At 49.4% G+C, this 27,165-nt stretch overlaps 9 protein-coding genes across 9 annotated transcripts; 4 read left to right on the top strand and 5 right to left on the bottom strand.

The window, feature by feature from the left end:
* Window positions 1-275: 275 nt before the first annotated feature.
* Window positions 276-3,914, bottom strand: FMAN_10174 (uncharacterized protein; the record flags this gene model as incomplete). Its single annotated transcript, XM_041820818.1, has 1 exon — window positions 276-3,914. One exon carries the CDS (start codon window positions 3,912-3,914, stop codon window positions 276-278), a length of 3,639 nt encoding a protein of 1,212 aa, XP_041686661.1.
* A 1,872-nt stretch (window positions 3,915-5,786) lies between these two features.
* On the bottom strand, window positions 5,787-8,621 carry FMAN_10175 (uncharacterized protein; the record flags this gene model as incomplete). The annotated part of the gene is made up of 4 exons (XM_041820819.1): window positions 5,787-6,604; window positions 6,653-8,289; window positions 8,345-8,471; window positions 8,525-8,621. 4 exons carry the CDS (start codon window positions 8,619-8,621, stop codon window positions 5,787-5,789), a joined length of 2,679 nt encoding a protein of 892 aa, XP_041686662.1.
* Window positions 8,622-12,804: 4,183 nt separating this feature from the next.
* FMAN_10176 (uncharacterized protein) lies at window positions 12,805-14,208 on the top strand (the record flags this gene model as incomplete). Its single annotated transcript, XM_041820820.1, has 1 exon — window positions 12,805-14,208. One exon carries the CDS (start codon window positions 12,805-12,807, stop codon window positions 14,206-14,208), a length of 1,404 nt encoding a protein of 467 aa, XP_041686663.1.
* A 337-nt stretch (window positions 14,209-14,545) lies between these two features.
* Window positions 14,546-16,847, bottom strand: FMAN_10177 (uncharacterized protein; the record flags this gene model as incomplete). The annotated part of the gene is made up of 10 exons (XM_041820821.1): window positions 14,546-14,632; window positions 14,684-15,112; window positions 15,194-15,336; window positions 15,383-15,469; window positions 15,514-15,727; window positions 15,778-16,034; window positions 16,084-16,207; window positions 16,259-16,538; window positions 16,588-16,618; window positions 16,667-16,847. 10 exons carry the CDS (start codon window positions 16,845-16,847, stop codon window positions 14,546-14,548), a joined length of 1,833 nt encoding a protein of 610 aa, XP_041686664.1.
* Window positions 16,848-17,826: 979 nt separating this feature from the next.
* On the top strand, window positions 17,827-19,046 carry FMAN_10178 (putative pyruvate formate lyase activating enzyme; the record flags this gene model as incomplete). Its single annotated transcript, XM_041820824.1, has 2 exons — window positions 17,827-18,124; window positions 18,259-19,046. The coding sequence occupies 2 exons, from the start codon at window positions 17,827-17,829 to the stop codon at window positions 19,044-19,046; spliced, it is 1,086 nt and encodes a 361-aa protein (XP_041686665.1).
* A 594-nt stretch (window positions 19,047-19,640) lies between these two features.
* Window positions 19,641-20,618, top strand: FMAN_10179 (uncharacterized protein; the record flags this gene model as incomplete). Its single annotated transcript, XM_041820825.1, has 1 exon — window positions 19,641-20,618. One exon carries the CDS (start codon window positions 19,641-19,643, stop codon window positions 20,616-20,618), a length of 978 nt encoding a protein of 325 aa, XP_041686666.1.
* A 231-nt stretch (window positions 20,619-20,849) lies between these two features.
* Window positions 20,850-21,617, bottom strand: FMAN_10180 (uncharacterized protein; the record flags this gene model as incomplete). Its single annotated transcript, XM_041820826.1, has 1 exon — window positions 20,850-21,617. One exon carries the CDS (start codon window positions 21,615-21,617, stop codon window positions 20,850-20,852), a length of 768 nt encoding a protein of 255 aa, XP_041686667.1.
* A 613-nt stretch (window positions 21,618-22,230) lies between these two features.
* On the top strand, window positions 22,231-23,377 carry FMAN_10181 (uncharacterized protein; the record flags this gene model as incomplete). Its single annotated transcript, XM_041820827.1, has 4 exons — window positions 22,231-22,252; window positions 22,303-22,351; window positions 22,400-23,222; window positions 23,276-23,377. 4 exons carry the CDS (start codon window positions 22,231-22,233, stop codon window positions 23,375-23,377), a joined length of 996 nt encoding a protein of 331 aa, XP_041686668.1.
* Window positions 23,378-23,872: 495 nt separating this feature from the next.
* Window positions 23,873-27,158, bottom strand: FMAN_10182 (uncharacterized protein; the record flags this gene model as incomplete). Its single annotated transcript, XM_041820828.1, has 11 exons — window positions 23,873-24,278; window positions 24,326-24,717; window positions 24,769-24,844; window positions 24,899-25,592; window positions 25,834-26,120; window positions 26,169-26,190; window positions 26,253-26,266; window positions 26,315-26,429; window positions 26,482-26,720; window positions 26,769-26,887; window positions 26,940-27,158. 11 exons carry the CDS (start codon window positions 27,156-27,158, stop codon window positions 23,873-23,875), a joined length of 2,583 nt encoding a protein of 860 aa, XP_041686669.1.
* Between the last annotated feature and the right edge of the window lie 7 nt (window positions 27,159-27,165).

A 27,165-nucleotide genomic window follows, 5' to 3' on the forward strand; every position in this document is an offset into this window, starting at 1 on the left:
CTAAATCAAGAATGGGCATGAAGTGTAAAAGCGAATTCCTGTCTTTTTAATCGTATCCCACTTATAGGGTAATATCTTGAGCACATAGATACATGATGATATATATACAGATCCAAGACTCATGACAATCCAAATAAAATATGCCCTGAAAATGCTGAAACGAATTCCAAATCAAGCAAACCCTATGTTCCGGTTATCCTGCACCCAAACACCCTGCAAACCAAAGTAACAAATCCACGCTCTGTGCATAACCTTTTGCGTCTTTTCTCCTCCGACTATTGGAACCGTGTGGGACTCGGGCTGTTCTCGCGACTTAGACTCTCGAAACTATCGACCATAGCCAAGACGCGTGTTCGAGCTCGTTCTCGTGTGAGGGGAACTGCTTGAGCTTCGAGAAGTACACCCGAGGAACGGTCTGTTTCGTGCGAGAAGCGTGGCTCTAGTGGAGCCAGATCTGGGTGGAGGAAGCCGCCGACAGAGTTGTTTGAGTTGCCTCGCGTGTGTCGTCTTGAGTGAGACGGGTGGCCAGGAGATGGTAGAGGAGAAGGAGAACGCGATGACGACGGTGAAGAATCCCGGGAGCTGCGCTGGAAGAGAGGCTGAGGTGGCTGAAGATGAGGGGGTTTCGCTTGTTGTAGTGTTTCTGGAGGGGGTTGCTGTTGTTCTTGTGATGTAGGTTGTGGTAGCTCTCTCTTCTCAGACTCCTTGTCCTTCTGTTGTGCTTGTCGAGATTTCTCTTCTGCAAGACGTTGTTCCTCGGCACGCTTCTCATCCATCAGCCGCTGTCCCTCTTCCTCAAGACGACGCCTCTTATCTAGCTGTTCTTGATCATCCTGAACAAGCGGTTGCTTTTCGTTAATCTCGTCGTCCCTCTTTGGCTCCGCCACTGGCCGAATGCCAGCTTGTCCAAATCCACGTTCATCCCGCTTCTCGCGAATACTGACACCTCCTGATGTCTGGCTCTCGTTGTCTGGGTCAACAAACTCAGCCTTGTGTGGCTCCATCGGCACCTCGTCCTCTCGATCGCTGCCCTCCTCGTTGCCATTAACAACTCTTAAACGTTCTCGAGGGACAGTGAACATGACCTGCACCAATCGCTGCTCAACAGCCTTCTCAATATCCCAGTCAGACTCAGCTCCAGGCTCAAGTCCGGCTCCACCAGACATCATAGCGCCATGCGAATCGCTTTCAACACCTTCCCAGTCCTGTCGACCTTTCTTCCTTCTAAGAAGCTCGCCGCGTAGACCAACCAGGCCGGGCTCGTAGTCACCAGTCACGGGCTCTTGATCAAACGAACGGCGTATGCCAGACATATCTTCGCGGGATGATGTTGGGGTACTAGCCCCTGAGAACACTCGCCGAAGAGAGCCCAGCCATCCCCTACGTGGCTTTGACTTGGACGGCGACGAGGGTTCATCATCATCGTAGCGAGGAGCTCGATCTCCCATAAGTAACGAAGGACCCTCTGCTTGAAGAACACCAAATGACGAGCGGGCTGTGTTGTAACTACTAGACGACGAACTGCCTGGCTTAGGGTGCTCGGCACCAGCGGCTAGGAACGCTGGGGCGAGAGGGTTGAGTTGACGTGCTTTAGCCTTGATGCTTTCCGCTGCGCTCCGTGCTGACTCGGACAAGTTAGATCCGCTTCGCGATTCATCATCTCGTAGAGCAGCTGAACGGGTCGAGTTATGCCGCGTTGGTGAAGAACGACCCTGACTGTGACCCACGCTTCCTTGGTTCTGGCTTCGACGGCTATTCATGCGCGCAAGCAAGCCTTCGGCGCTGTCGAGGTTCTGTACATTCTGGTGTTGGCTTCGTCGACTATTCATGCGTGCAAGTAGTCCTTCCGCAGCATCAACTTCAGTGACCCAATCTTGAACCTCTGGATCATGTCGCGGGCTCTCAGGGCTAGGTGTTGCCGAGGCTCTGTTACCGCCTCCGGGAGTCAGGCAAATGGGGTGAGGAATATTATTCGGACCCACGCCTGCGACTGGAGTCTGGAAAGGATCTGAGGGAACCTCTGATGTAGGAGTCGGGACGTGATCATAAAGACCTCGGTTGTGATAGGTCTCCTCTTCATCGTCCTCATAAATCGGATGAATTGGACCCGGGAAACTTGTAGGCCGTGGCCCCGTAGGTATATATCCTCTTCGTGACGGTCTTGCCATAGATTTGTGTGGAATGTGAAGCCCAGGATGACCACTTCGGGCGCCCCTCATAGACTCGTAGCCTAGAGATCGCTCGCCAGCAGCATAGGGGCTTTCGCCAGTACCATACCAAGGGGCACTATCGAGCCCCCAAGGATCATTTTCCATCATCTCGGGGTATTCGTTATTATAGTAGTTGGGATCTTGAGAAAGCGCCCTAACAGCTTCTTCTCGCTTGCTGATATGCCGTCTGCGTCTCTTGTACCAACACAGAGCACCAATGATGATGCCGATCAGGGCAGCAATACCAAAGCCTAGGCCGAGACCGAGGCCAAGGCGCTTCGAGTTTGATCCTTTGTTATCATCCTTGGGCGCGTCGTTATCATCATCCGATGAGCTAGAGGCGGGGTTTGTGTATTGTGATCCCCATGAACCTGACGTGATATTGTAGAAGCGAAGTGTTCCAGACGAGGCTTGACGCTTGACTTTCCGAGAGGAAGAGCCCGAAGACTCCCAGCCGCCGTAGACCATTAGCATATTTCCTGGCAACACTGCAGCGCCATGGCCGTAGATTCCGTTGAAATCAGGTTGTTGATCAGGGATCTTCCACTGCCAGCCGCTGTAGATCTCACTCATCTCGAGGATCGCAAGTTGCGGTTCAGCAGGGGTATTAACATCGCCAACCCATCCTCCTATAACGATGATAGAGCTTCCATCCTCGCTGAGCGTCGCAGTATGCCCAGAACGACTGTAGACATTATCCGCAGTGGTAGTGCTCCTGCGGCGATTCTGAGAGCTCGTATCTTTCACAGCAAGATCTGACTTTGGCGTACCAACATCTGGAGCTTGAATGTTGACATAACTCCATGACTCGGCGGGAAGATTCCACACAGCGACAGTGCTCATGTTGATAAAGGCTGTCTTGGTATGTCCACCAAGAAGTACATAACTCATCTGCTGCGTCACAATGCCAGATTTATTGGTCATTGAGGGCGTGAGACCAGTCAGAGTAAAGCCTGCAATGGGTGTTTTTGGTCCACCACTGGAAGCGACGCTCATCTCATACGAGGTAAAAGCATCGCTATCATGGGGTGCGAGTCTCAGCATCGATTTGGTGTAGTTGGCATTGCTCTGCCAGCTCGTCGTATCACTTCCAGACTCGGGTGTCTCGCACATTCCTCCATAAGTATAAAGAGTTGGCTGGTCCATATCAGGAGCGAGGCTGGAGGAAAAGGCAACAGTGCCTCCAAGGAAATACGGTGCGCGACGGGTGTCTCCGCCGTTCTTGAGACCCCGACGAGACCACTTGCCTTGATCGTTGCTATAGTCGAAACTCCAAACATCGCCGCTACCAGATTCGCAGTCACCTGCATAAACGAGGACAGAGCCGTTCGCTGTTCTCGCAGCACCGAAGGCAGTGCTCTTGGAACTACCATCGAGAAAAGGTAAGACAGTATCATTGCTTGCGCGCTCAAGGCTGTCCTCGTCTGCATCGATGCTCTTGGAAAAGTCGAGGGATCGAAATTCAACATTGCCTGAAGCTGTTTGTCGGAAGATGTATGCTAGGTTCGAAGCACTACATGGAACACTGCCGTCAACGCATGTTGGGTCGGGCATGAGAATCTCTGTGGGCACGTATGGGAAAGTTTGCGCGGCGGCGGGAGAGGCGAGCAGAAGTGTGCTCGCGCAGAGGAGGAGAGTAGTAGAGATTGTCATTTTGGGCATTGCTTGCGCAGGCCGACAGCTGCGGGTGATCGTTGGAGTCATTGCGGTTTCTGCGAAGTTGAGATGACTCGCTAATTCGAATGGTATGGGCGAAGCAATCGCAGTTGCTTTTCCAAGCGTAGTTTTCTCGCCGACGATGGTACTGAGCGCTCAGAGCATGGCCATCACCGTGTAGCTCGAAAGCTGGATGGTATCTGTTTGCAGTTGTTCACTTCCCCTAACTTCCCTACTGTGAGTATGTGTAGAGTCTGAGAATCTGCAGTGCAAAAGAGTCGTACGTGTTCTGCTGATCGACACGAAGGAATGCCCAAGGGTCTCTGCGCAATGTCTCGGTCTATGCGCACCTTGTTCAAGACTCAATATTGACCAAACCTGCTAATAATGCTAATGCAAAGGCCTCAAGAACAGGCCACGAATGGGGTCGATGTCCAGGTTTAGATTGGATTGTAGGAGAGCAAGCAGAGAGTCAAGAGAGAATCTGAGCGGGAAGAAAGCGAGCACAGGCACAGGCAGAGAAGTAAAGAGAAGGAGCAGGGATGAGGGGATCTCAGCAGCAAGGTAGGGAAGGTAAGGTAAGGTAAGGTAAGGTAAGGTAAGGGCAAGTGCATCCGGGATCTGGAGCCGTATCGCCCAATGTCAATATCGTACTATCAATCAATCACACAAGCAAGGTTTGCGATTAGACCTATCTTGTCAAGAGCCGGGCTAAAAACCAAGATCCTATTCGCGAGAATGTGAATGACTTGCCGCTTTCTGCTCGACGAGGTGATTGTTGATGGTCGTTGGCACGACAACCATGGTTTGTGGGACCATCACTCACATCAGAAGCTGATGGAGGGGAGCTCTTTAGATCCTTGTTGGCTACGGACGGGAACAAGGACATGGGTTTTGTCAAGGGAGACTATCACATGTGGAAGTGCCACAGCTAAAAGCTGCAGTACACTTCAGTATTCAACTGCTGAGCTTTACTGATCAGGTAGTTTGTTATTATCGCTATTGTGCCACAACCAACAATCACTGCAGACATAAACAATTGTCGCCAATGGCCACAATATCCACGGCTTTAACGACAATGGCGGTTGTGGCTTCAATTGTGGCTACCGCTATCCGTTTCCTGGTAAAGTTTAGTAGGTGCTCCAGGCCTAATGCTAAGCCCATTCGATCAAGGAAATCCCTGTTTCGTCTATCAACTCACCCCAACAACCAAACCATCTGCACTCGTAAGCCCTCCCTCTCTCTCTTTGTATGCCAATATCAATCCCTTTGTTCTCCATGTGTCACATGTCTCGGCTTTCAAGCTGACATTGTGCCCTTTGTTCCCATGTTTCAGTTGGAACCAATAGCTCAGTCATAAAAGCCTCATCCATCCTTTGGCGAGTTGTAACCCGACTGCGAATTACAAGGTAAGGGCCATCCTGTGTGGAGAGATCATACTACTTCAAGTTGCCCAATCAACTATCGCGGAACCTTAAATCTAGATAGAAGATATGCAGGACTAGACATATCTGGTTTGGGCAGGGTCCGAGTAAGCTATGGGCATTGCCAACCTTGAGTATTGAATCGTGAAGCCATATCATCTCCCATGCTCTTCGCTCGAGATATCTTCATACTCTATCTTGTTCCTACTCACTGATGCAAGTCACCGACTCGTAAGCAATACTCATTAGAATTAGGATTCATTGACTGTGTAACCATCTGATCTAACAACTGCTTACAAGGATATACTAAAATGTCATGACACAATTGATAACATATCCGTCTTAACTATCCGCAAATCCAATACTGTCGTTTCCTTCTTCAGTTTCCCAATCCTCCATCATCTCCTTCCAACCACTCCCACGTCTTCAAAGCAACACAGCCTGATAGCTGGCATGTGTTTGGGTATCAATCACACTAACAAAATCATGTCCACCTTTAGTAGTAAATCTTCTCGCTCCAGATAGGAGGTCGTGCTCCCTCGGTGTCCCACTCGATGTGGTTCTTGTCGTTGAGAGTGCAACCCTCATCTGAGATGGGAATCACCTTGCTCGTGTTGAGCACCTCCTGCTTGGAAATACCAGCGGGATCGGCAGGGATCCAGAGGATAGGTGTCTCGCTTGTGACTGAAGGTGGGAAGTAAGCGTCACGCTCGACCTCCTCAGGATACTCGAGTCCCATGTTACGCTCATGAGGCACCAACTGGCGCATAGTTGCGTAATCGGCATAGATCCAGGGCTTGAGCCACTTGGAGAAGAAGTTACCCTTCTTTTGAACACTGTCAGTACCGCCAGGCACGAACTTGCCAACACCGCTGCTCTTGCCAGCGCCGTTGGAGGCACCGTTGGAAGCGGCACCCTCTCCATTCTGGACATGTCCGTCCTCCAACTCTGAGCCTTGAAGGCTTCGCTGAATTCGCTCCTCCTCAACCTCAAGGGAGCGAGGCAGGCTGTAGAGAAGGGGGTTAAGAGCCTTGGCGAGGGAGATGTGGAACAGGATGGTGAAGACAAGGAAGGCAGCCATCAAGACAGCAGGGCCAGCAGCCTTGGAGATAATGAACATGCCGACAAGGCAGATCTCGGCAAGGTAAACACCAACGAAGAGCTGCTTGAGGGCGCGAGGGTAGATAAGGCCTCTAGTATCAATCTTGGTCTCGGTAACAAACAGAATGTTGTAGCGGTAGGCAAGGTAGAACAAGCCCATACCGATGGTAGACCAGAAGAGCATGACAGGTGCAATAACAGCGTAGACGATGCCTGAGAAAGGTTAGCTATGTTCAACATATGAGCTTAGGTGTTACCTACTAATGACTGCGATGTTGGTGTAGACGGGCATAAGACTTCCCCAAGTGAGAGCACTGAGAGTAGTCCACTTGTTGTACATGGATCGTGGTGTGCTGGTCAGGAACTTGTACAAAAGGTTGAAAATGATGCATCCAACAACTTGAGTCAGGACGCCGACGGCGATGGTTAGACCCTGAACAATGAAGTAAGAGATGTAGAAGTTGGAGGCGGTAGGGATGGAAGATGACAGCATGCTGAAGACCTGACTAGGCTCCTTGACAATTGTCGCGATTGACGAAACGAAACTATTTGCCAAAGTCTGAACCAGGAAGACCTGGATAACTTGGAAAACGAAGTATGCGTTCTGGGTGAAGAGCTCGGCTTGAGAGATAGAAACACAACCAGCCTGCCTGGCACAGAGTCGCATGAAAACAGGAACCAATGACATGAGAATGGAGAGAGCAACGGAAGGCAGAAGACCAGAGACGACACCAAGAATGACCGAGGGAATATCCTGGATCCAAGTAAGACCAGGAAGGGTCTTGATAGTGTCGACCTGAGCAATAATACCAACAATGGCAACGGGAACAGCCCAAAAGATGATGAGAACAGCAATGATGGCGTAGACGACATATCGGCGAATGATAACCTGCCACCAGGGGAAGTTCAGGCTCTTCCAGACAATCTCATCAGGCTTGACACCAATGTGACGAGGAGCCATGTGGAGGGCGTGGTGGTGGGTGGTAGTCTGGAAAGCAGCCTGGGCATCAGATTGCGTGTAGAACTCGACGAACACAGCAGAGTGCTTCTCATAGTTGCCAGCGAGCCAGTCAGCCTGAGCATTGTCGGCCTTGGGGATGAGGGTCTTGAGTTCCTCACGGCCCCATTCAATAGTGTCAACCTTCTTGCCGATAAGTCCCAGAGGGCCAGTACGGTGTGTAGGTCGCTTCTTAGGGGGGATGAAGCGGGCAGCGAGGTCTCCGGACTCTGGGTCAGATGGGGCAGAGGCAGTCTTCTCGGCTTCGGTGCCCGACTTCTTCATGGACTTGATGCGTTCCTTGTTACATAGCTTGAGGAGCTTGACCTCACCCTTCTCCAGCTTCATGGCGGCATCGTCGCGCTCCTCGATGATCTTGTCAAGGTCCTTGGTGTCACCGGGGATCCAAACATTCTTGACTGAGTCGTTGAAGAGAGTGCGAATGCGGGCCTCATCGAGATACTCCTTGGGGACAGAAGTGAAGAGAACAGTGCGGGATGAGATGCGCTTGGCATACTGGGGAGTAAGAAGGAAAGCCTGTCGCACACTGATGTAGAAGATGCACTCGCGCATGATGGTGTAGATGACAAAGCCATAAACGAGCCAGGCAATGAAGCAGTGGGCGTAGAGCCTGTTCCTCTGAGTCGAATCGTCAATGTTGACGTTGGCGTATGAGAGAATCTCAAGCTGCTTCTTTCCGTTTCCACCAGTGGCATTGACTGGGAAGAGAACAGGCCACGTGAGGCAAAGACTCACGAAGCAGATGGTGCAGCAAATGCGAAGGAATCGAATGAAGAGGTATGCATCGAGACTCTGGTGCTGAAGAGCGTAGGCATCGGGAAGCTTCCAAAAAGCTCCAATCCAGTTGAATAAACCACTAGGTAGCGCGGGACTCCGTTCACTGCAAAAGGCGTTAGAATTGATATTCAGAGTTTCAGGAGCGCATTGCGACTTACTGCTCACGCAAGGAGCCCAGATACGTCCTAGGCGCATAGAATCGCCTATTGGACTTACGAAAGACAAGGAAAACGACGAGGTAGACTCCCGATACTATGAGCACGGGAACGAGAGTCGAAACCATGCCTGAGAATTGTTAGTTCGCATCGCATTATGAAGTTTTCATTTATATAACGTACCCGAAAGGGATTGAGGCTGCGTTCCTCTGGCACCGCCCGAGTTGCTCGTGTCGGGGGCAGGGAGGTTATCCTCCAACCAACTGATGAAATTTCCCATGATTGCCGTCCAATTGCAGTTATCTTGAACTACGTCGAGGGTGGATGTTTTGGTATAAGCCCTTGCTTGGGGCGATTATAATCAGTTGCTGGTTCTCGACTCGATTAATTCGACGCGCAACGTCGACAAGGTCGTGAAGTGAAGTTATTAGGAAGAAATCGAAGAAATTAAGTTGGCACTTGGGCCGCGTCGTCCAGCTACAGCTCAGCAACCCAAGGGAGGAACCGCAAGCTGCACTGTACCTTGACCCTTCCGTTGGCGGGGGGCGGGTGGCCGATAGATTAGATTGAGACGGGAGGCAGGCGCGTTCCAATCGAATCCGCGCACTTGCAACCAAAATTAGGAATGAAGAACGAAAACTCGAAAGAAGGTAGAACAGAAGGTGGATGGTGCTGGCGGGCTATATGTAATTAACGTATCCAGTCCAGTCAATAGATACTTTAGTTAGATTAGACAGGAAAAAAAGTTGGTTTCCTCAGATGTTGGCTAAGGTACGGTAGCTCAGCTCAGGTTGTCAGGGGTGGGTGTGTGTGAATCCAATGGGAGGAGGCTTGTAGCTTGTGGTAGTGCAAAATGCGACCAAAGACGAAAAGCTTAGCACTAGGAGGACCCCCTTAATCAAGGTGAAGTCATGTCTCAGCCCAGCAAAAAACAGCAGAGAATCGCGAAAAAGAAGTGAAAAAAACGCGGCTGCTTGCAATTTATGCTCCCCCTGAGCATGGAGGGATTATGGCTTCTTTATACCGTCTTTTGAATTCCTCCATCTTGGCTTCTTCTATAGTTGCTACGAATATTATCATAAGATATCCAGCGTGAAGGTGTGATGCCATGCATCAACGTCAGGGTGACTTGACAAGCTGGCATGGCACAAGGTGCTGATGTCGACGTCACAGTGTAGCGCCCAGCCTGCAGGCTCATCGCCAAGTGCCTGAAGGTCTGCTGGCAGGCTGGGAAACACAGGCCAAATCCTGGTTTGGGGCTAGATCGACACTGGCCAATCGCTCTCTGGTGCACTCCATCATCAGCGAGCGGTAATTGAAGATGGATGGAGTGGAGGGTCTAGGCCAGAGGCCAGGGCCCCGGCACTCTATCTCTATCTGGAACCTGGGACAGCTGGCCTTGGAAGGCATTGCAAATCACTGCCCTTCTCCGAATGCAAACTGATAGTCTGCAGGTATGGACGCTTTGATCCCGGACGATAGCACGGTGACAGTAAAACGAGAAACCGGTAAAACTTGTGCAATACGCATGCGATTTGAAACGAATGGTAATTGATGGGCTGGGCAAATACGAAAAATGATACTCTAAAACAAGACCCTGTTTCTGAAGAGTAATTCATGATCCCATTGTCACCCCGAAAACTTTATTTCTGGAAATCTCCAAAAGGGTCAGGGCCTGCGTACGAAATCAATCCTCCTCCTCAATTTCGGCTGTTGAAGCTTGGCTACGGGACAAACCCACTATCCGCTGCGACCTGGACACCTCATCCCGCTGCCCTTGCGCTACTGTAAATAGTCACGCTCACTAATGTTGATTTGGTGCTGCGTGATGCGATGCCTCAGTTCATGAAGCACGGGCATACGGACAGGGGGCTGCCAGGGAGACAAGACAAAATGAGGGAGCCGAAAAAGACCTTTGGGCTGTAACAGAGGTGAGTCTGTGAGGCTGCTGCCGATGTTTTACGGCATCTCAAGTCTAGACTTGGCTATTCTGTGCCTCACGAGTATCTCGGCCTCGATCTAGATCATGCATCAACGTCTTTTTGACTGTCGAGTTCAGCTACTGTTGTCGATTCTACACTCGATCAAACAGAGGCACAGCCACGACGCTCTCCCGTGTTGCCATGCATGCATACCTACACATACACTACACGCACACACGACAGAGGCGAGACAGCTTGACAGGGATCGACTTTCTATCTGGATGTTGTGATGTCAGATGCATCCATCAACCATCAACACCACATCCGCAACCACAATCATTGAACCCATCCGCCATCGAGTTAGCGGGCATGATGAGCACAAACACTCTGTCTCTGTCAAAAGTCAATGAATCAACCCCAGTGACGATCCGGATCGGAATGTTAATCGTCTCCCCTTTTAGGACTTGGGAGTGTTTGCCAAGACTGGAAATCTCCGCGACCTTTTTGAGACTCTCTCATTCTAATTCTCATTCTCATTCCCGTGGCGCTACCATTTCAATTCATCACAAGCCCAACTGACTCCCTCACTTCGGAACATCCAGTCCCGTCCTCGACGCCAATGACATCAACTACATTAGCTTCGTTTTATTCTTCCCCCGATCTCCAAGTCAAATCACGTCTCCCCGTAACGGTAGCTTCATGACGATCTGACTTACAGTGCAGTCACTGTATCTGCGATCATAATTACCTTGTGAGCTCCATTGGTTTGTTTACTTGGCTATCTCTTTTGATCATCGCACTACTGTTCATTGAGCAAGAGTCGCTCCATTCAGTGCCCCTGTCTTGATCATTAGACCATCCTTTGTTCTTTTAGTCTGTCAAGGTTGATGCCCATCGATGTCTTTGAATCTCTTCAACGACATCATGACTCTCTCACCGCTTGGCGATAGAGATAGACACAGCAGTCATTTCTTCAGAACTGGCCTCAAGATCTGAGAACGAAAATACTACGATCGCAACTTCATCCACGTACCCCAGTCAATCATTCATTCCAAAGGCTAGACTCTCCACAAAGGTATGCGCCATACTTCATCTGGTCCTAGCGCAATTAAGATGATGCTGGTTCAGCTGAAATGGTCTGGTCTGGCGTCAAGCTCTCACTCTCAAACTGGCACTGACTGGGCCGAGGTACGTGCCTGTAATTTTATCTTGACGCATCAACCTTCAAGATGTCGCAGTTTGACCAATGAGATCTCCTCTGACATGAATTTATTGAATTCCCACATGTCTCCCTCGATTTTTGGCTTTCCTTTGCTTTGCTTGCAGGGCCGCCATGGCCGTTACCGCAAACGTCGCCTAACAAAGCATATTGCGGCTTCATAAATTGGGCCTCCCATGGCTGCGTCACTATTACGGACTGCTCTAAAACGTTGTTCCCGTCTGGAACTCGTCTTGAGAGTCAAGACGAGGCCGTTTGAGTGCACAGCCCTTTGTCTAACTCAAGCACAGTCACGTGTGCACATGCCGTACGACCATCGGCGACAATCCCTTGGTTGTCCTTAGGATCTGAACGTCGGCATTTGTGTTTCACCTTGTGGCTGTTTGCTTAAACATTCCTGATCTACTCGGCGTATGGCTGCCTCAACTGTTGCCGTGCATACAAAGTATGTCAAGTCTCATCGTAGAGAACCTTGGGTAACGAACCGTTGTTGATTGAGGCCTGGAATCGGGCTTGGAACACAAAGAATGGTCTGAATCCAAGTTGCCCTTGATGAAGCCTACATTCCCTCGGCTACGTATCAGAAATGCAGCACTCGACCCTGCATAAAGAGGCGAGCTCCTAGTGCACGCAAAGCTACTATGCTCTCTATGTACAACCATGAACAGATGTTTGTGTGAGGACCCAACTTTTTACTGTTGTACCATCTTGGAACGTTAGCCGAGATGCCAGCGTGCTCTCTAGCAGAGGGAGCGAAATGACAGGTTCGTAGATCAATACTCCCGGCTGGATATGGAAGCATGGGTTCACGCTTCATTCATGTCGACTGTGGCTCGCCAACAAGAGTAGATCCATTCAAGACAAACTAGTTTATGAGGAGATATGTATTATCTATCGATATTTATGATTCTTGGACAAACGTTTGATACTCTACAGTTGACCAAGATTTGTGAACGATAAGGTTGTTGTCTTTTTGAATCTCCAAGTACCTCATCCGATAGCATCTTACCATAAAGACAAAGAAAGGAACAATTTGACTCTTTTCGAGTCTTTTGATTGCTCAAACAATGTCTATGCGTCCCACAGCAAATTGCACTTCCAACAAAGAACTGGTTTCTTTGTTCTTTGAATAGCATCACATCAATCACCCGGCCCTACGGGCGCCAACATTGTGACAGAACCCTAGAGATATTTCTTTAAGTCTGTTTAAGAATAGATATACTCATCATTCTCTCAAAGAAAAGTCTTCCTGTTCAAACCTCTGTTCCATCGACCTGTAACCCTCTTATCACTCTGTGCCAACACCTGTATTCTACTTCACGATGGTATCTTTGCGAGCAGTTGGAAAGCAGAAGGAGGGCACCCAACCTCTCTACGTCCCTTCCAACGATTATGCAACTTCCTACAGATCCAACTGGTTCACCCCAGACAATGGCATCTTAGACCCTCAAGACCTTGAACTTCTACAGCACATCAACTGTTCCTATTTCTCGTCCGGCCGTCCTCCCACCCTTCTAGCCCTCAAGCAGCATGCCCAATCTCTGACCAATATCATCCGCAAGCTTGCTCCGTCTACTACCACTCGTCCGGTAGGCACGGGGGAGGTCGATCCCGAAAGATGGATCTTCCACAAGAACGAGGCTTTTGACTGGCTGAACGACCTCAATACTCCTTATGAGAACGATGACCCGTCTCACCATGACCCTCTTTTTGCTCTTCACAATGTCGTCAAGTCTGAGTCCGAAGTGCACGGGATCGAACACCGTTGTCCTTTGACACAGGTTGAGGATTTTGGTCCTTCGGCCAAGGAGGGAGATATTCGTCGTCCTTATATGTCGCACCACGATCTCATCATGCATGCCAACGAGTGTCTTGAGATCATCGATCACGAGTACTCATCTACTGGCGGCTTAATGTCGATTCTTCCAACTGGTTTCGAAGACCCTGATGATAAGAAAAAGAACCATCCTCTGAGAGAATCGCAACTCGAAGCTGCTCGAAACTGTCTTCTTGGTCAATGGATTCTTCATCACCAACATCTCGTCGGTCGTATACACGAACTCGAAATCAACTATGCCAACGCTACCGATGTCCTTAAAGGAGAAGCCGTCGTCCCGCAGCAGATGCTGAGCCGCGCCGGTGCCGATGGCGTTTCAGGGGGTCGTGAGATTGTCTATCCTCAGGATAAGTACATCCTCGTGAACTGCGGCGAAGACATCAGAAGCTACATCCACCGTCTTATAGATGTTGCCGAAGCTCAGGTCGAGCAGAAGGAGAAGATCTGGAAGGCAAGCGGTGTCATTGGCGAACGAATCTGGAACGAAGAACGAGGGGGCAAAGTCTACGCCAAAGGCATTGTTCCCATAGATCTTCTAACTCGCTTCTACCGCATCAAGGGCAAGGGGCATCAGTCTCCCCTCTTTGTCATACCAGCAGCCGAGCAGCATCCTGGCGTGGAGAGCACACGACTCATGGAGGAGAGACCTGCCGTGGTATCCATCGTGACTCCAACATGGCCTGAGCGGGTGTCTGCCATTGAGGCAAAGAACAAAGAGCGTCTGGAGAGAGCGGACAAGTTGGTGTCTGAGAATCAGTTTCTGGTTCGTGAGATGGCTGAGATGAAGGATAAACTGGCTGTTCAAAATTCAGAGATCAAGCGCATGACTGATCAGTTGGCTTGGTATGAAAAGCACACGGAAACTGTTGAGAATGAACCACAGGATTAAGGATGGTTTTCTTTATTGTCAATTGACTTCCGGGATTCGTGTTGAAGTCTGACGGATAAGAAGCTGGCTAGATGGAGAAATACAGTCTTATATATGCACAATTTATCTACAAATATTTTAGCCTTACTTTTATTTCCATTCGTTGGTCGATTCGCTCTATTGAGCATACGGGGATAGGCAGAATTGCTGCATTGTCATTACGTTGTCTAATTCGCAATCTATGGCCATTTCGCCCAAAAGGCCTCAGGTCTGATGTGAAGAATATATCCCTGATAACTAGAATACCAAAATCTTTATTGATTTGATCTCTATGTGCTATCCAAGTATGAGGATATTATCATGTGGTTGGTTGCGACCTGGGAGGGAAAGGAAGCCGTTCTCCAATACGACAATCTGGTTTGGCTGATTTAATCATGTCTGCTGCCTGCTTCAGTGGTCAGTATTAGTTCGTCTCCATTAACTATTGGAATCTTGCCTTCTCAGCAATGGCATAGACACTAGCTTGTAGATGGGCTGATGGAATCAGGGGCATGATACTAGCATCAGCAATACGCAAGTTACATGTGCCATACACCATGAGCTCAGGGTCAACAACTCCTCCCAGTTCAATAGGCATCATTGCTGCTGTTCCTGAAGGATGTCTCTCTGTCGTGATCTTTTCCATGACATGCTTCATCAGCGTCTCATGATCTGTAGTGTCAAACGCCGATTCCGCTTCAGGCATGAGTTCTTTCATGGCGTTGGTTTGGATCAGCTTCGTGTTCATTTGGAGACCAAGAACAATAATCTCGCAATCTATCAGGTCGGAGCAGTATCGTGGGTCCAGTTTTGGCAGATCGAAGATTGAAGATGATGAGGGACGGACGGTGCCGCGGGAGAAGGTCTTTTGAGCAGCGACAGTCAACTGCCCCTACGAGTTGGCCATGGTCTCAAAGATTCCTGTATCATTGCTGAGTATTTGATCTTGTAGAATCTTTTTCTGGACTTCGTAGCCCTTCTTCACAGAGTTGGGGATATTTGAGGGAAAATTATCCCCCAAACTCTTGTTCATGGACTGTTTCCAGTCGTCTGTTGCAGATCGAAGACTCGGGAATGCAACCGTGTTTATGAGAGGTGCTGTCCAAGGACCTGAACTTGTCAGAAACTGGTATCTATTTCATCAATGTGAACTCACCTGTTCTGTTCCGTATATAGGCCTCGGCAACTTCATCATACACGTCGTCGGTTATCTCACCACTAGTGAAATATGATTCATTGCGGTCTAGACCATCAGTATCCGACATCTGATTGAAGTCAGGTACTTACAGTAATAGTTGGCGTAAACCATGGGATGATCCTGAAGATTATATCCAACGCCAGGAAGGTCAATCTTGACCGAAATGTCGAGTGACTTGAGTACATCTGACGGCCCAATTCCCGATACCTGAAGTAGAGTGGGAGTGAAGATCGCACCAGCCGAAACAATCACCTCTCGGGTACAAGAAACTGATCTCGCTTTGGACTTGTTGTTTGGAGCAAACTGTAATCTGGATTAGTGACCACCTCATCTTTTGTATCACCTGATCGTACCTCGACTCCCATAACTCTCTGACTCGAGTTGTGTGCACCATTGCTATCCAAAACAAGTTGGGTGACAGTCTGGTTGGTTGCAACGTGCAAATTGTACCTCAAAGATGCCGAGTCAAAGTGAGCTTCTCTAGCATCGAACCTCGTCTGGTTATCAGGATGCATGCTTGAGGGGAGGATCATGGCCCCTGCGGCTGTCCCATTGTTCACATCACCAATTATGGGTAGACCAAGCTCAGCAAAGCCGTCGAGAACGTTGGCTGTTCTCTGGTCAGTACACGCAAAGCTTTGGCAGTGTACAGGACTTACATGATTGGTCATAGAAGTACTGAGGGTAGGAGACGTGCACTGAGCCATTGTGTCCATGCGCAGCTGATTGAGGAACTATGTGAAGTTCCTGGGCATCATGAGGCTCAACATTGAAGGTGAACGTCTCAGACTACCACAAATCAGCCTCGTTCTCAAAGGTTGGTTACACACCTACCTTTTTGAAGTAAGGAAGTAGGTCATCCCAAGACCAACCCTTGTTGCCCAATTTTTCCCAGCCGTCATAATCAGACACTGAGCCTCTGGACCAACAGAGGCCATTGAGGATGGAACTGCCACCAACAGCCTTTCCCTGTGGTATTCCCACACTCTGATTGTTGAGATAGGTCTGGGGCTCAGTGGTCAGCCCCCATTGGTATTTTTGCCATCCACCTGACCCGATCGTGCCTGGGACAGGAAGAAGGCCTCCAGGAATCGAAAGATTTCTCGCGTCGTCCCTGGAATGCGATTTGTCAGTTTAGATCTGGTGGGTTGCGAGAGACGTACAAAGGACCAGCTTCGAGAACCAGGACCGAAACTACAAGCACCATCAGTGAGGCTCGTCAAGTCGATGGGCATCAAGTACCTGCTGGGTTTTCGGAGAGGCGATTGGCTATGGTTAGACCAGCGGTACCACCTCCAACGATGATGTAGTCGTAGACATTACGCAGCTGTTCATCTGAAATGTCTGGGGTTACATGAAGGCCTTCAGCTAAGGGAAGAAAGAAAAGGACCAGAAAGGCCAACCAGAAGTTTCCGAAAAGCATTTCAGGCGACCTGATTACGAGAAGATGTTGAGTGAGCCGAGGCAATGTTCGAGATGCTGCGAGGAGTTGCTCTTCGGTAAACTCGCCACCTCATTCGAAATGGAAGAGTAAACAAACAAACCCAGCTTGTGAATACAGGTATTTCCAACACTCCAATCATTATGGGGATCTGCCACTGGCAGACAACCACCAGATGGAACTCATTCAGATCTTATCTCTAAGAAATAGGATGGAAGTTCTAACAGGGGAGAAGTCCTAAACGGGGCCAAATCCTTCTTTCATCCCTCGTGTATGTCTACAAATAATAAGGTGGGATCGCAGTGTCATGATCTCTGTATTGGGGATAGAACTAGTACTCATGCCCATGCTAAACTCGCCGGTATACCAAGGCATTCACATTCCTCATTTTTCTTTGGCCTTTGGAGATTCTACTTTCTGGTTGCACAGCTCAGCATTTTCGGCTGGTTTACACTGAATTATTTTCTGATGAGATCTCCATGTTTAGACAGTTGGCAAAGTCGAGATCCTAGCGCTTGAACAATGACAAACTTGGGGTCCTCACCCAACAAGAAAGCTCAGATATTTTACACTTGGAGAAAAACCCTGAGAGCTTTACGTACTCCTCCAGAGTAGATATTCCTGCGTTTCAAGTTTCTCGTGGCCATTTGATTCATTTATTGTCTCCCGTTAGTTGTAGGGTAATCACTTGGCTCAAGACGCTGCTCCTAGAGACCTAGAGCAAATAACAAGTGCGAAACATCCTCGATGTTGCCTAAGGTACTTTATTCAGGATAAAAGTGCATAGAACCACCTTCTCTTGGAACTGGTTCGGGAGATAACCGAAAGATTGCTCATTCGTGACTGCCCTTCCATCATCTGGAGAAGCGATGACTAAGCCATATATAAATGCAACCTCCCTCAACACCAATCAAGATGAACCAATTGTCACCATGATCATCAATACACGATATCAGCCATGATGTTGTCATTGTCAAGGCGATGGGTTGTTAATGCTCCCAAAACCACCTTCATAGCTTCCAAGATACTCAATCGCTCTCTTCATCTTGCTCCCCCGTTCCTCCTTGACGACTATGTTCCGCGATACATGACACTCAGTTCCCGCGACGCAGCCAAGAAGCGTTCATTGGCGTATGCTCACCTTCGCAATTGTAATCTATGTCCAAGAGAATGTGGCGTAAACAGGTACGAGAAGACAGGCATGTGCCTCATCGGAGAGAAGGCGAAAGTCAATACAATCGCTCCCCACTTTGGTGAAGGTCAGTCAATCTGCTGCCCATTGCGCTTTGCTCTCGGCTCGCTGTACCTGATACTCCCTTGCATCTCAGCTCATTAGCTCTCTGTTAGCTATGTATCATGTTCTTCTATTCAACCTCTGACTAAAATCATACAGAACCGTGCATTCAAGGGCACAATGGTAGTGGTTCCGTCTTCATGAGCGGATGTAATATGCGGTGCATCTTTTGCCAGAATTACGATATCGCACATCAACGAAACGGAATGGACCTGACCCCTGAGGAATTAGGTGACTGGTACATCAAGCTACAGGAAGTTGGCAAAGTACACAATATCAATATTGTTACGCCTGAGCATGTTGTCCCGCAGGTGGCGTTGAGTATCCTCCATGCTAGGGACCACGGTCTGACAGTTCCCATCGTTTACAACACATCAAGCTTTGACTCTCTTGCATCCCTGCAGCTGATGGATGGATTGGTCGATATCTACCTTGCTGACTTCAAGGTGTGGAAGCCAAGCACCTCTAAAAGGCTACTGAAGGCCGATGATTACGCTGCAACAGCCAGAGAGAGCATTAAGGTGATGCACGCTCAGGTCGGTGACCTGTGCTTCACCGGGGACGGGATAGCAAAAAAGGGCTTGCTGATTCGCCATCTTGTTATGCCAGGCAAACAGGACGAAGGAGCCGAAATCATGAAGTTCCTCGCAAATGAAGTCTCTACAGATTGCTTTATCAACATCATGGAGCAGTATCACCCAGACGCCCATGTCGGCAAACCAAAGCGAGCAAAGTCAGACGGCAAAGAAGAAAAGCAGGAGGTCCGATACGCAGACATCAACCGAGCTGTCAATGCCCAGGAAGTCTCCTCAGTCAGGAAAGCCGCAGAAGAGGCTGGGCTATGGCGGTTCAACGACCCACCGGGCCACGATGGGTTTGCAATCTGATGAGAAGCAAGTCGCCTCTCATTTGACTGTTGGGCTGCACTGCAAATGAATCAAACCTTGCTATGAGGCTGTCAATCTAAGCCAACAACGGGGACTAACAACGCCACCTCCTGGTCCGAACAAGCAATTGGCTTGGCTACCTTATTCAACTACGTGGAACGAAGGCAAACCAGATGACCTGATGTTCTAGACCCTACGACCTCTCCTTCATGTTCCTGACTGCCAACCGAACAACCTCCAAAAGCCAAGACTGACCAGTCTTATTGACGGCTTACGTTGGTGACTCTTTTAGGTGTGGCCACCAGGCACGGATCCATCAGAATAACCAACGACTGTCACTAGAAGAACTTTCTTTTAAAGAATCACTAGGTCAAGCGCCGGAACTCGCTGTTTCGCTTTGTTGAGGCGAACACAGCGACAAAGCGAACAGACCCATCACGTACAGTGTAGCCCTCCTCACAGCGGTCTTTGTCCACGGTGGAGAGGAAATGGAGGATGAGAGATATGAATATCTAGTAATGATGGATGCTGTTTCTCTCAGAGAGAACATTCCTTCTTTCCTACTATCATTAACAAAAATTCAAATCTATCAAGATGAATACGACTTTTACAAAAGCTCATAGCATGGTACAGCTACCACCAATGGATGCAAGAATCACTCCACCCCCCGAGGAGCTAAATATTGCTATCCCCAAGCTACAAGCATGCCCTATCCTCCCACTTTCACCTCAATCCCTTCCAGATACACCACACCCAGACACACCGTCGGTTTGCAGTTCTTCTTCACGAAGGAGACGTCGACGATCTTCCAGCTCCAAAAGCCGTCCTACACCAGAGAGTGTTAATCAACAGCCCTATGCCAACTCTCGTCTTATCTTTTCGCCTAGGCCTTTTGAAGATCTTTATATAGATCGAGCATATCTTATTTCATGTCTTCAACAGCAGGCTTGCCGGGCTACAGAACTCATGACACAGTATGGCACCGTGGAAGCGCAGCTTCGCAGCCTTGTTGGTGACAATGGTCGGCGAAGGCTGAGAAAACAGCTAGCTCTGCTAAAGTCTAAGGCCAACCAGGCCGCTGAACAGGAGAAGGCTATCTTCTCCCGCCTGGGTGAACTCTTTGTTGAAATCAGGAGCCGAGAGACTTGGGCAAAAACATGGACTGTCGAAAGCCCTAGTGTCGCATCATCCGTCTGCTTCAGTCCCGTTTCCTACGGCTTCACCACTCCTTTGACGCCTCTGAGCGGCAATTCTGAGCACTTTGCCCCTATGGGCTACTTCGGCGATGCGCAGCAGGCCTATGAACCACCATATATTCAACAGGAGCCGACGCCGTACGGTCTGGAAACTGTCGACGAGACCGCAGAGGATATATTTGGTCTTGAATCTAGCTGCGATAGCGCTGAGTCCGAGACCACCCCAGTAACTCCAACTGATGTTGTTGCGCCCTTCGTTCAGGAGAAGGACTATGGTTCTGAACTTGGAGAAGAGTTGAGTGAGGAGCGGTTTGTTGCGCTTAGGGAGAGGAGGCTTAGTCTTCCCTGTCTTCATAATGCTTGGCCTGAGGTTTAGGCTCATCGGTGCACAATTGAAAGGCGTTGCCGGATAGTGTGTTGATTTTTCAAGCATCATACAAAACCACGGAATGATCATACATGTCGATCCATAATATCAAGTTATCATCATGTCACTTACCATTGGTAGCATCAATTTGGCGTTCAAAGTTTAGCACGTCTTAGTGTATATACTGTTTGTTTTCTTTTTCAAATCATATCGCTGATGCACCAATTATCCGTGAAATCCTTAAGCAAACTCTCCAAACTGTCCGTCGTCAAATCCAAGATCCTTAGCTGATTGCTTCTGCTGCTTTACAGAGTTTGCACTTGGTGGAGGTGGTAATGAGAACCCGCCTGAAGAGCTTGGTCCAGCAGGTGGTGGTGGTAGCGCAAATGACTGAAGGTCACCTCCGGCTCCTGAGCCAAATGAGCTATCTTGTTGTTTGCGTCTGCCGAACTTTGATCCGCCAAAGCTCACAGTGATAGTCTCGCCATCTTTGAGACTGTAATCCCTATGCTCCTCCTTCTCCTTCGTCGCAGCCGGTTTGCTCTGTTCGCCCTCCCAGCCTAGCGCCTTTCGCGCCTCCTGAAGCGCAATGCTCAGATCAAACGCCTCGCTTCTCTCCTCGAAACCAATACCCAGGATAGCCTTTCTACCCTGGGGATCGCGCACCGTCACTGCAAAGAATCGGCTGCTATCGAGGACCGGCTCAACAACACCGGGAGCGGTATAAGGCGCTGCGGCGAACAGTTGGCCTGATGAAGCATCCTCCAGCACGGCATCGACTTTGAGCTTGTTGGTTGACGACTCGGATTCGTAGGCTGTCTCGACGACGCGCAGGCGGGCAGTAAAGATATGGCGCTGGGGTTCGGCGGTCCATGTGCTGGCAGAGTAGCCCTTTGTAGAGGTAAGAGGAGGAATGTTATAGACGTGGACGGCGTTGGCGACGAAGAGAATGCGCTGGATGGCGTCGTTGGGGAGGGCAGCGCCTGTGGCGGGATCGAGGAGCTCCATTCTTAGCTATGTTTATCGTTTGTGACTAGTAGATGCTGGTCCTTAAGTGAATTGAGTTGTTGCAGTGGAAGCGAATAAAAGTCAAAGATCAAAAGCTATAGAGGTCTGGAGTGAAGACGGAGAGAGGGGTGTAGAGATCGGAAGCGGTGGAGGGGCAGCGCGGGGCACTTTTGTTCGGGGTTCTGCTGCAGGGTAGTCAACTCAGTGGCGACCTCTCGATATCAACAGGTTACAGCACGTTACTGAACGATGCAACGCAAGTGGCTGACCTTATTTCCAGACGAAACTAACACTATATTTCGATCTGAGCCGCCTGAATTTGATCTGTTTCCATCGAGAAGGCTGCTTGCTACTGCACATCAGAGCTACCTACGCTTCTCGATCATCTGAGGTGGCGCGACTACAGGGGACCTCAACTGTAAACGACCTGTAATTAAGCAGTGCCGTCACTTTCGGCCCCGCTCCCCACTTCACCCCGCCAAACCAGCTCCGACATGGAGATTGATTGACTCACCAAACCCTTCGAAAATTCCCGTCTAAAGATCCCAGGGTTGGGAACAGTATCATCTCAACTCCAAATACCTACTCCCCGATATCTTGCGTACTCTCTATCATGGCTACAGTCGACACAACAGGTCAGCTACTCTCTACTGCGAATACCTGTCTCCCTGCTAACTTATCCAAGCCGCTACCCCGGCTGAGCAACCTCAAGCTTCTTCAACCTCAGATTTCGAGTCCGTCTCCAAACCCATCCGTTTCCCACTCCTCTAACAGTCTGCCAGTATCGTCGAAACTTACCGCGGACTTCTCGCCTCAGACCCATACCTTACCAAGCCCGTCGCCGCCATCGAGTCCCTAATCGCTCTTCTCAACGCCCACCCTTCCACCACCGTTTTCGAGATCCTCGACACAGTCAAAGCGCACTCCGATCGTCTCAAAGCCTCCGTTGCGAACCCCGTACCCCTTTCTGCCGGAACAGATCTCTTTCTTCAGTACCTCGTCTCGTCTCTCCGTCAACAGGATGGCAGCTTTGAGGCCGTGAGGCAACATCTTCTCCGAAACGGTCGCCTATTTGCCCAGCGTGCTAATGCCGCGCGAGAAGGCATTGCAGACTCAGGATGGAGGCTGATTCATGAGGGCCAATGTATTCTCACACACGGTGCCTCGCGATCAGTTGTTGGTATTCTGGAGCGTGCGGTGCAGAACCTCGGTGCAGCCAAGTTCAAGGTTATCTACGTGCGAGAGGAAACCCGCGTTGAAGAGAGTGATCGCATAGTGCGCGAGCTTCGCTCAAAGGGTATTCCTGTTGCCGAAATCGCAGAGGCTTCAGTGGCCTATGTCATGGGTCTTCTGCGCCAGGTCGATATGGTGATTGTGGGCGCTGAAGCTGTCACATCCAACGGCGGTATCATCTCTCGAATGGGTACTCTTCAGCTTTCTAAGCTGGCTGCTCAAGCTGGTCTCCCGTTTTACGTTGCTGCCGAGACACACAAGTTTGCGCGCAAATTTGTCATGGATCAACGGGATATTGGCTTTAAGCAGGAAATCCTGGACTTCAGTGTTGATAACAAGAGTAAGGATATAGTCGACGCTGTCGACTTTACTGTATGTGGTCCCCAAATTATAGCCATCGATCAAGTTGCTAACAAGTTAAACAGCCCCCTGACCTCATTTCAAAACTCATCACAGAGAATGGGATTAAGCTTCCTGGCTATGTGTTTGAGCAGCTTCTCGATATCTATGGTAGTCTCAACGGTTGAGAGAAACAGTCAAAGCACTCGCAGCCCCGCGCCCATTCTAATGTAAGAGTCAGAATGGTGTGTTTTCATTCAGCGCCTCACTCTTTGGGACGATTGCGCTACTATCAAGAGACATCACGAAATATGAGCTCATGACGGTTTTGGGACAGGAGAAAGCTCCTTAGCATGCATGGCTAATTTCACAAGTGTCACCCTTAAATTGGAACGGATACACATAACGGTTGATCCGAAAGTCACGACATTGCGAGAGACAACATTTGCTATCATCACAGAGTAGCTGGTTTCGGTATGGAGTTCAAAACATAGGAGTAAATAGAGATGGGGCATGATAATACATTTGCTTTCTCAGGGAGTGACCGTCCTCCTTCAGACTCCTCTTATGGCAATCTCGGCCTATGTAAATGATCAAACTCCGGCAGTTCACAATCCATCCCAACGGCTCGTTTATAATATGAAACTATTCGTATATAAAGCAACAAATGCTATGGTCGATGCCTAAACATCTCGGACCAATCTGGCTCCCACCCATGCGTAGGGATAGTTCCTCTGATACCAGTTGACGAAACTAGCTCGACCTGCAATGCGTGGGTGTGTGGCCCACGAACCACCCAAGACAATGTTATGCTTGCCATCAAAGAAGTCAGTCGTGTAGAGAGGATAGAGCGACATGGGCTCAAAACCCTCATGTCGCTCAAGTGGCGAGCTCGTCCATTCCCAGACGCCGCCCATCTCTGACTGACCCGCAAGCTTGTTGCCTCGGGAGGTTACTGGCATAGGATGCCAGTGACGGAAACCAACGTTGGCTTCCGTAAGGTCAAAGAAAAGCTCAGAAGAGCCATCCTTGACCAAAGCGGAGGTGCTGGATGGCGGGGTCTCTTCAACGCCGTCGTTGACAAGGTGACTGTCACTTATTAGCCTTGAAATAGTAAACGATTTTGATGGACTTACCCATTGACTGCAGGGACCGTCTTTGATAAGGTGCCCTCGGCCTCGGCTCTCTTCTGCTTGTTGACGTGCGCATAAATGCTCTTAGCTTCTTCGAAAGTTGGAATACGGCCGCCCATCCATGCTGCACAGCCAGCGAGTTCGTCGTAAGAAGCAAAGACAGGCCAGTCAAGAGCGTACTTGAGAGGAATTAGACCATAGACCGTCCTGACAAACTTATCCTGGATGAATGAATCCGGGACCTGGCTTGCGTGGTGGCCATTTCCATTAGAGTAGCCATTCGAATTTCCATTAGTTTGGCTGCCGTTAGTGGCGCCATTTGTGTGAGCGTTTGGAATGGAAGACCATGAGGCTGGGATATGTTTGATCTTGGAGTTGTACAAATATTGGGCATACTGTGACTTTGGTTAGGGCTAGAGGACACCTCGAAGACGAATTGGACATACCTCTTCATTGGTGATAGCTCTGCCCTGAGCTTGGAAGGCATGGACTTTTGTCTGTCGCGCAGGCTTTTCGTTATCCCTGTTCAATAAAGTTAGTTACGGGTTACCCTTAAGCATACCGCTTCAGACTTACCAGCCAAAATGGCGCGAATTATCAGTACTATCCTCGGGATCATCCATCCCCAGAATGATGGTTTGCTCAGGTATATCAAACCATTGGTTAGGAACCCTAGACTCATGTGCTTGCTGAGCCAGTTTTGCAAAATCAGGCTGTACCGTATGCGGAGGTGGAAGTGTTCTGTCACTTTGGAGCATCATATAGAGCAGAGTCTCGATATGCATCAACTCATGCTCAAAACCAACCCATATAGCTCGGCCAATGTCTCGAGGAATCTTGTCTTGGCCATTTTTGTACAGGTTCTGAAGACGAGATCTGACCCTGTCTTGGTAGGTCATGATCTCTTGAACTGATGGCCATTCATCGGGAATTTCAGAGTGAGTATGGCAGTGCTCAGGATTGTCCACATCAGGATCAATACCTCGCTCAAAGATTGAGTAGTAGGCTGCAGGCTCAGTCGGGGCATTGCCAGTGGTTTTTGTCAACTGGATATCGAGGAAGGTCGGGATATGGCCAAGGTAGAAAATGCATGCATTTCGCAGCTTGATTGGCTTCTCCTGGAGCTCCTCATCCGGCATCATATCCTTGGTTACTACATCCCATGCTTGCCAAAGTGCTTTCCAGTCTTGGACTGTTGGCAGTGGTTCTGCGGCGTAGAGGGAAGGGATCAGGCTGAACGGCATACTGGACTTTTGCAGAAAATGGAGGCCTAAACAATTGTTAGTCTCGTGTCATCAGATTCCCTGTATTCTCGATATAACTTCAGCTTGGAGCATGTACCCCCACGTCATATGGGTCCCTTCCCGAGCTTGGCCTCATGCTGCTGGCTCAGCTGGAAAGGGAAACCCTCCTTTGGTACGATTCGCGGGGTAATCCGGGGATGCATGACCCGAAAGGCCTCTGATCGCGTGTTTTGGGTGGGACATGTATCATAAGAGAATGTGACCTACCATACTCATCTCCCCGGCTCCATTGACCCATCTCGGTCAAGCCTGCAAGTTTCCAGAGCCTGTCCTTCTCTTCCTCGGAATATTTGAGGCTTTGTTCGATCTCTATGCGCTCATGAGGCAAAACTCTCGATCCGAGAGCATCTGTTGGCCGGGTGGGAGAAAGGAAGGCCTGGTGTCGTCCACCTTCAACGTCATAGACATACTCACCGATGACCTTCCACTCATCCGTGTTGAAGGCCTCTTCACCAAGGATCTCATTGGCGTTTCGAAGACCATTCAGAATGAATCTACATGATGTCAGTTTCCAGTCAACCAGACAGAACCAATCAGCTTACTGATGGGTTACCCCCTTGGAGTCTGTATTAGAGAACTGCGGCATTAATATCGAGTTGTGTGCTCAGCGCTGAATTGCAACGTACCGTTGTATGCATGACTATACGGATGTTAGTATTGATTACAACAAGCAACATCGTTGACTTACTAGACCTGTGCCGGGTTGCTGCAAGAGTCTACAGCAACGATCATGGAATCAGATGGTGTGAGTACTTCTGCAAACCCTCCTAAGAAATCAGCTGCGCCGTCTCGGGAGAAGTTGCCTGTAATTCTCACGTTAGCACATTGAAACTTGAACGACCGGTGTAGACGCACCAATACTGGAGCCGAGGTGGATAATGCACTTTGAGCGGCTCGTGAGAGAAGGATGCTTGAGCCATTCCCTCCCATCATCGTAGGTACCATGAAGGCCGTGGCACGAAACATATTTGAAGTCAGGAACCTGAGCCAGGGTGCGTTCAAGCTCTTTGAGAGATAAGTCGAGAGCAAAATACTGAATGGGCTTTCTAAGCTCTTCGAACGCCTGTAGAAGGAGACAGACCTTGCGGAGGTTTCTTTCTCATAATTAGTTGATGTCTCAAATCATGGGGAAATTGACCAACCCGCTTCCCAGCTCAATCACCATGGAGCCCTCAGGGATCTGACTGGCGATCTCTGCAGAGGACTTCTTCAGGATCTCAATCTCATAGTTTGTCAAGTAATACTCATCCAGATACGTGATCTGGAGTAGTATGAGTAACAGCAAGGGGGATCTTTCAACAGAATCAACATACGTCCTCGAATATTTGTAGCCCCTTCTCGTTGTACAAAAGAAGGGTTGGAAGCTTCCTTGGGCCCTCGTCAGGGTTAAACATGGAAGCAATTTGGTCTTTCAGGTTGATTTCGACATGTTCACCACGGATATCAATAATACTGGGCAAAGCTGACGATGGCTTGGCTGTCGTCGGCTTCACCCTTTGAGGGGTAGCTGAAGCCGTTGTGATGGAAGGCATTGCAATG

This window comes from Fusarium mangiferae, assembly GCF_900044065.1.
Source record: "Fusarium mangiferae strain MRC7560 genome assembly, contig: FMAN_scaffold011, whole genome shotgun sequence".
In the NCBI taxonomy this organism is placed as follows: Eukaryota; Fungi; Ascomycota; class Sordariomycetes; order Hypocreales; family Nectriaceae; genus Fusarium; species Fusarium mangiferae.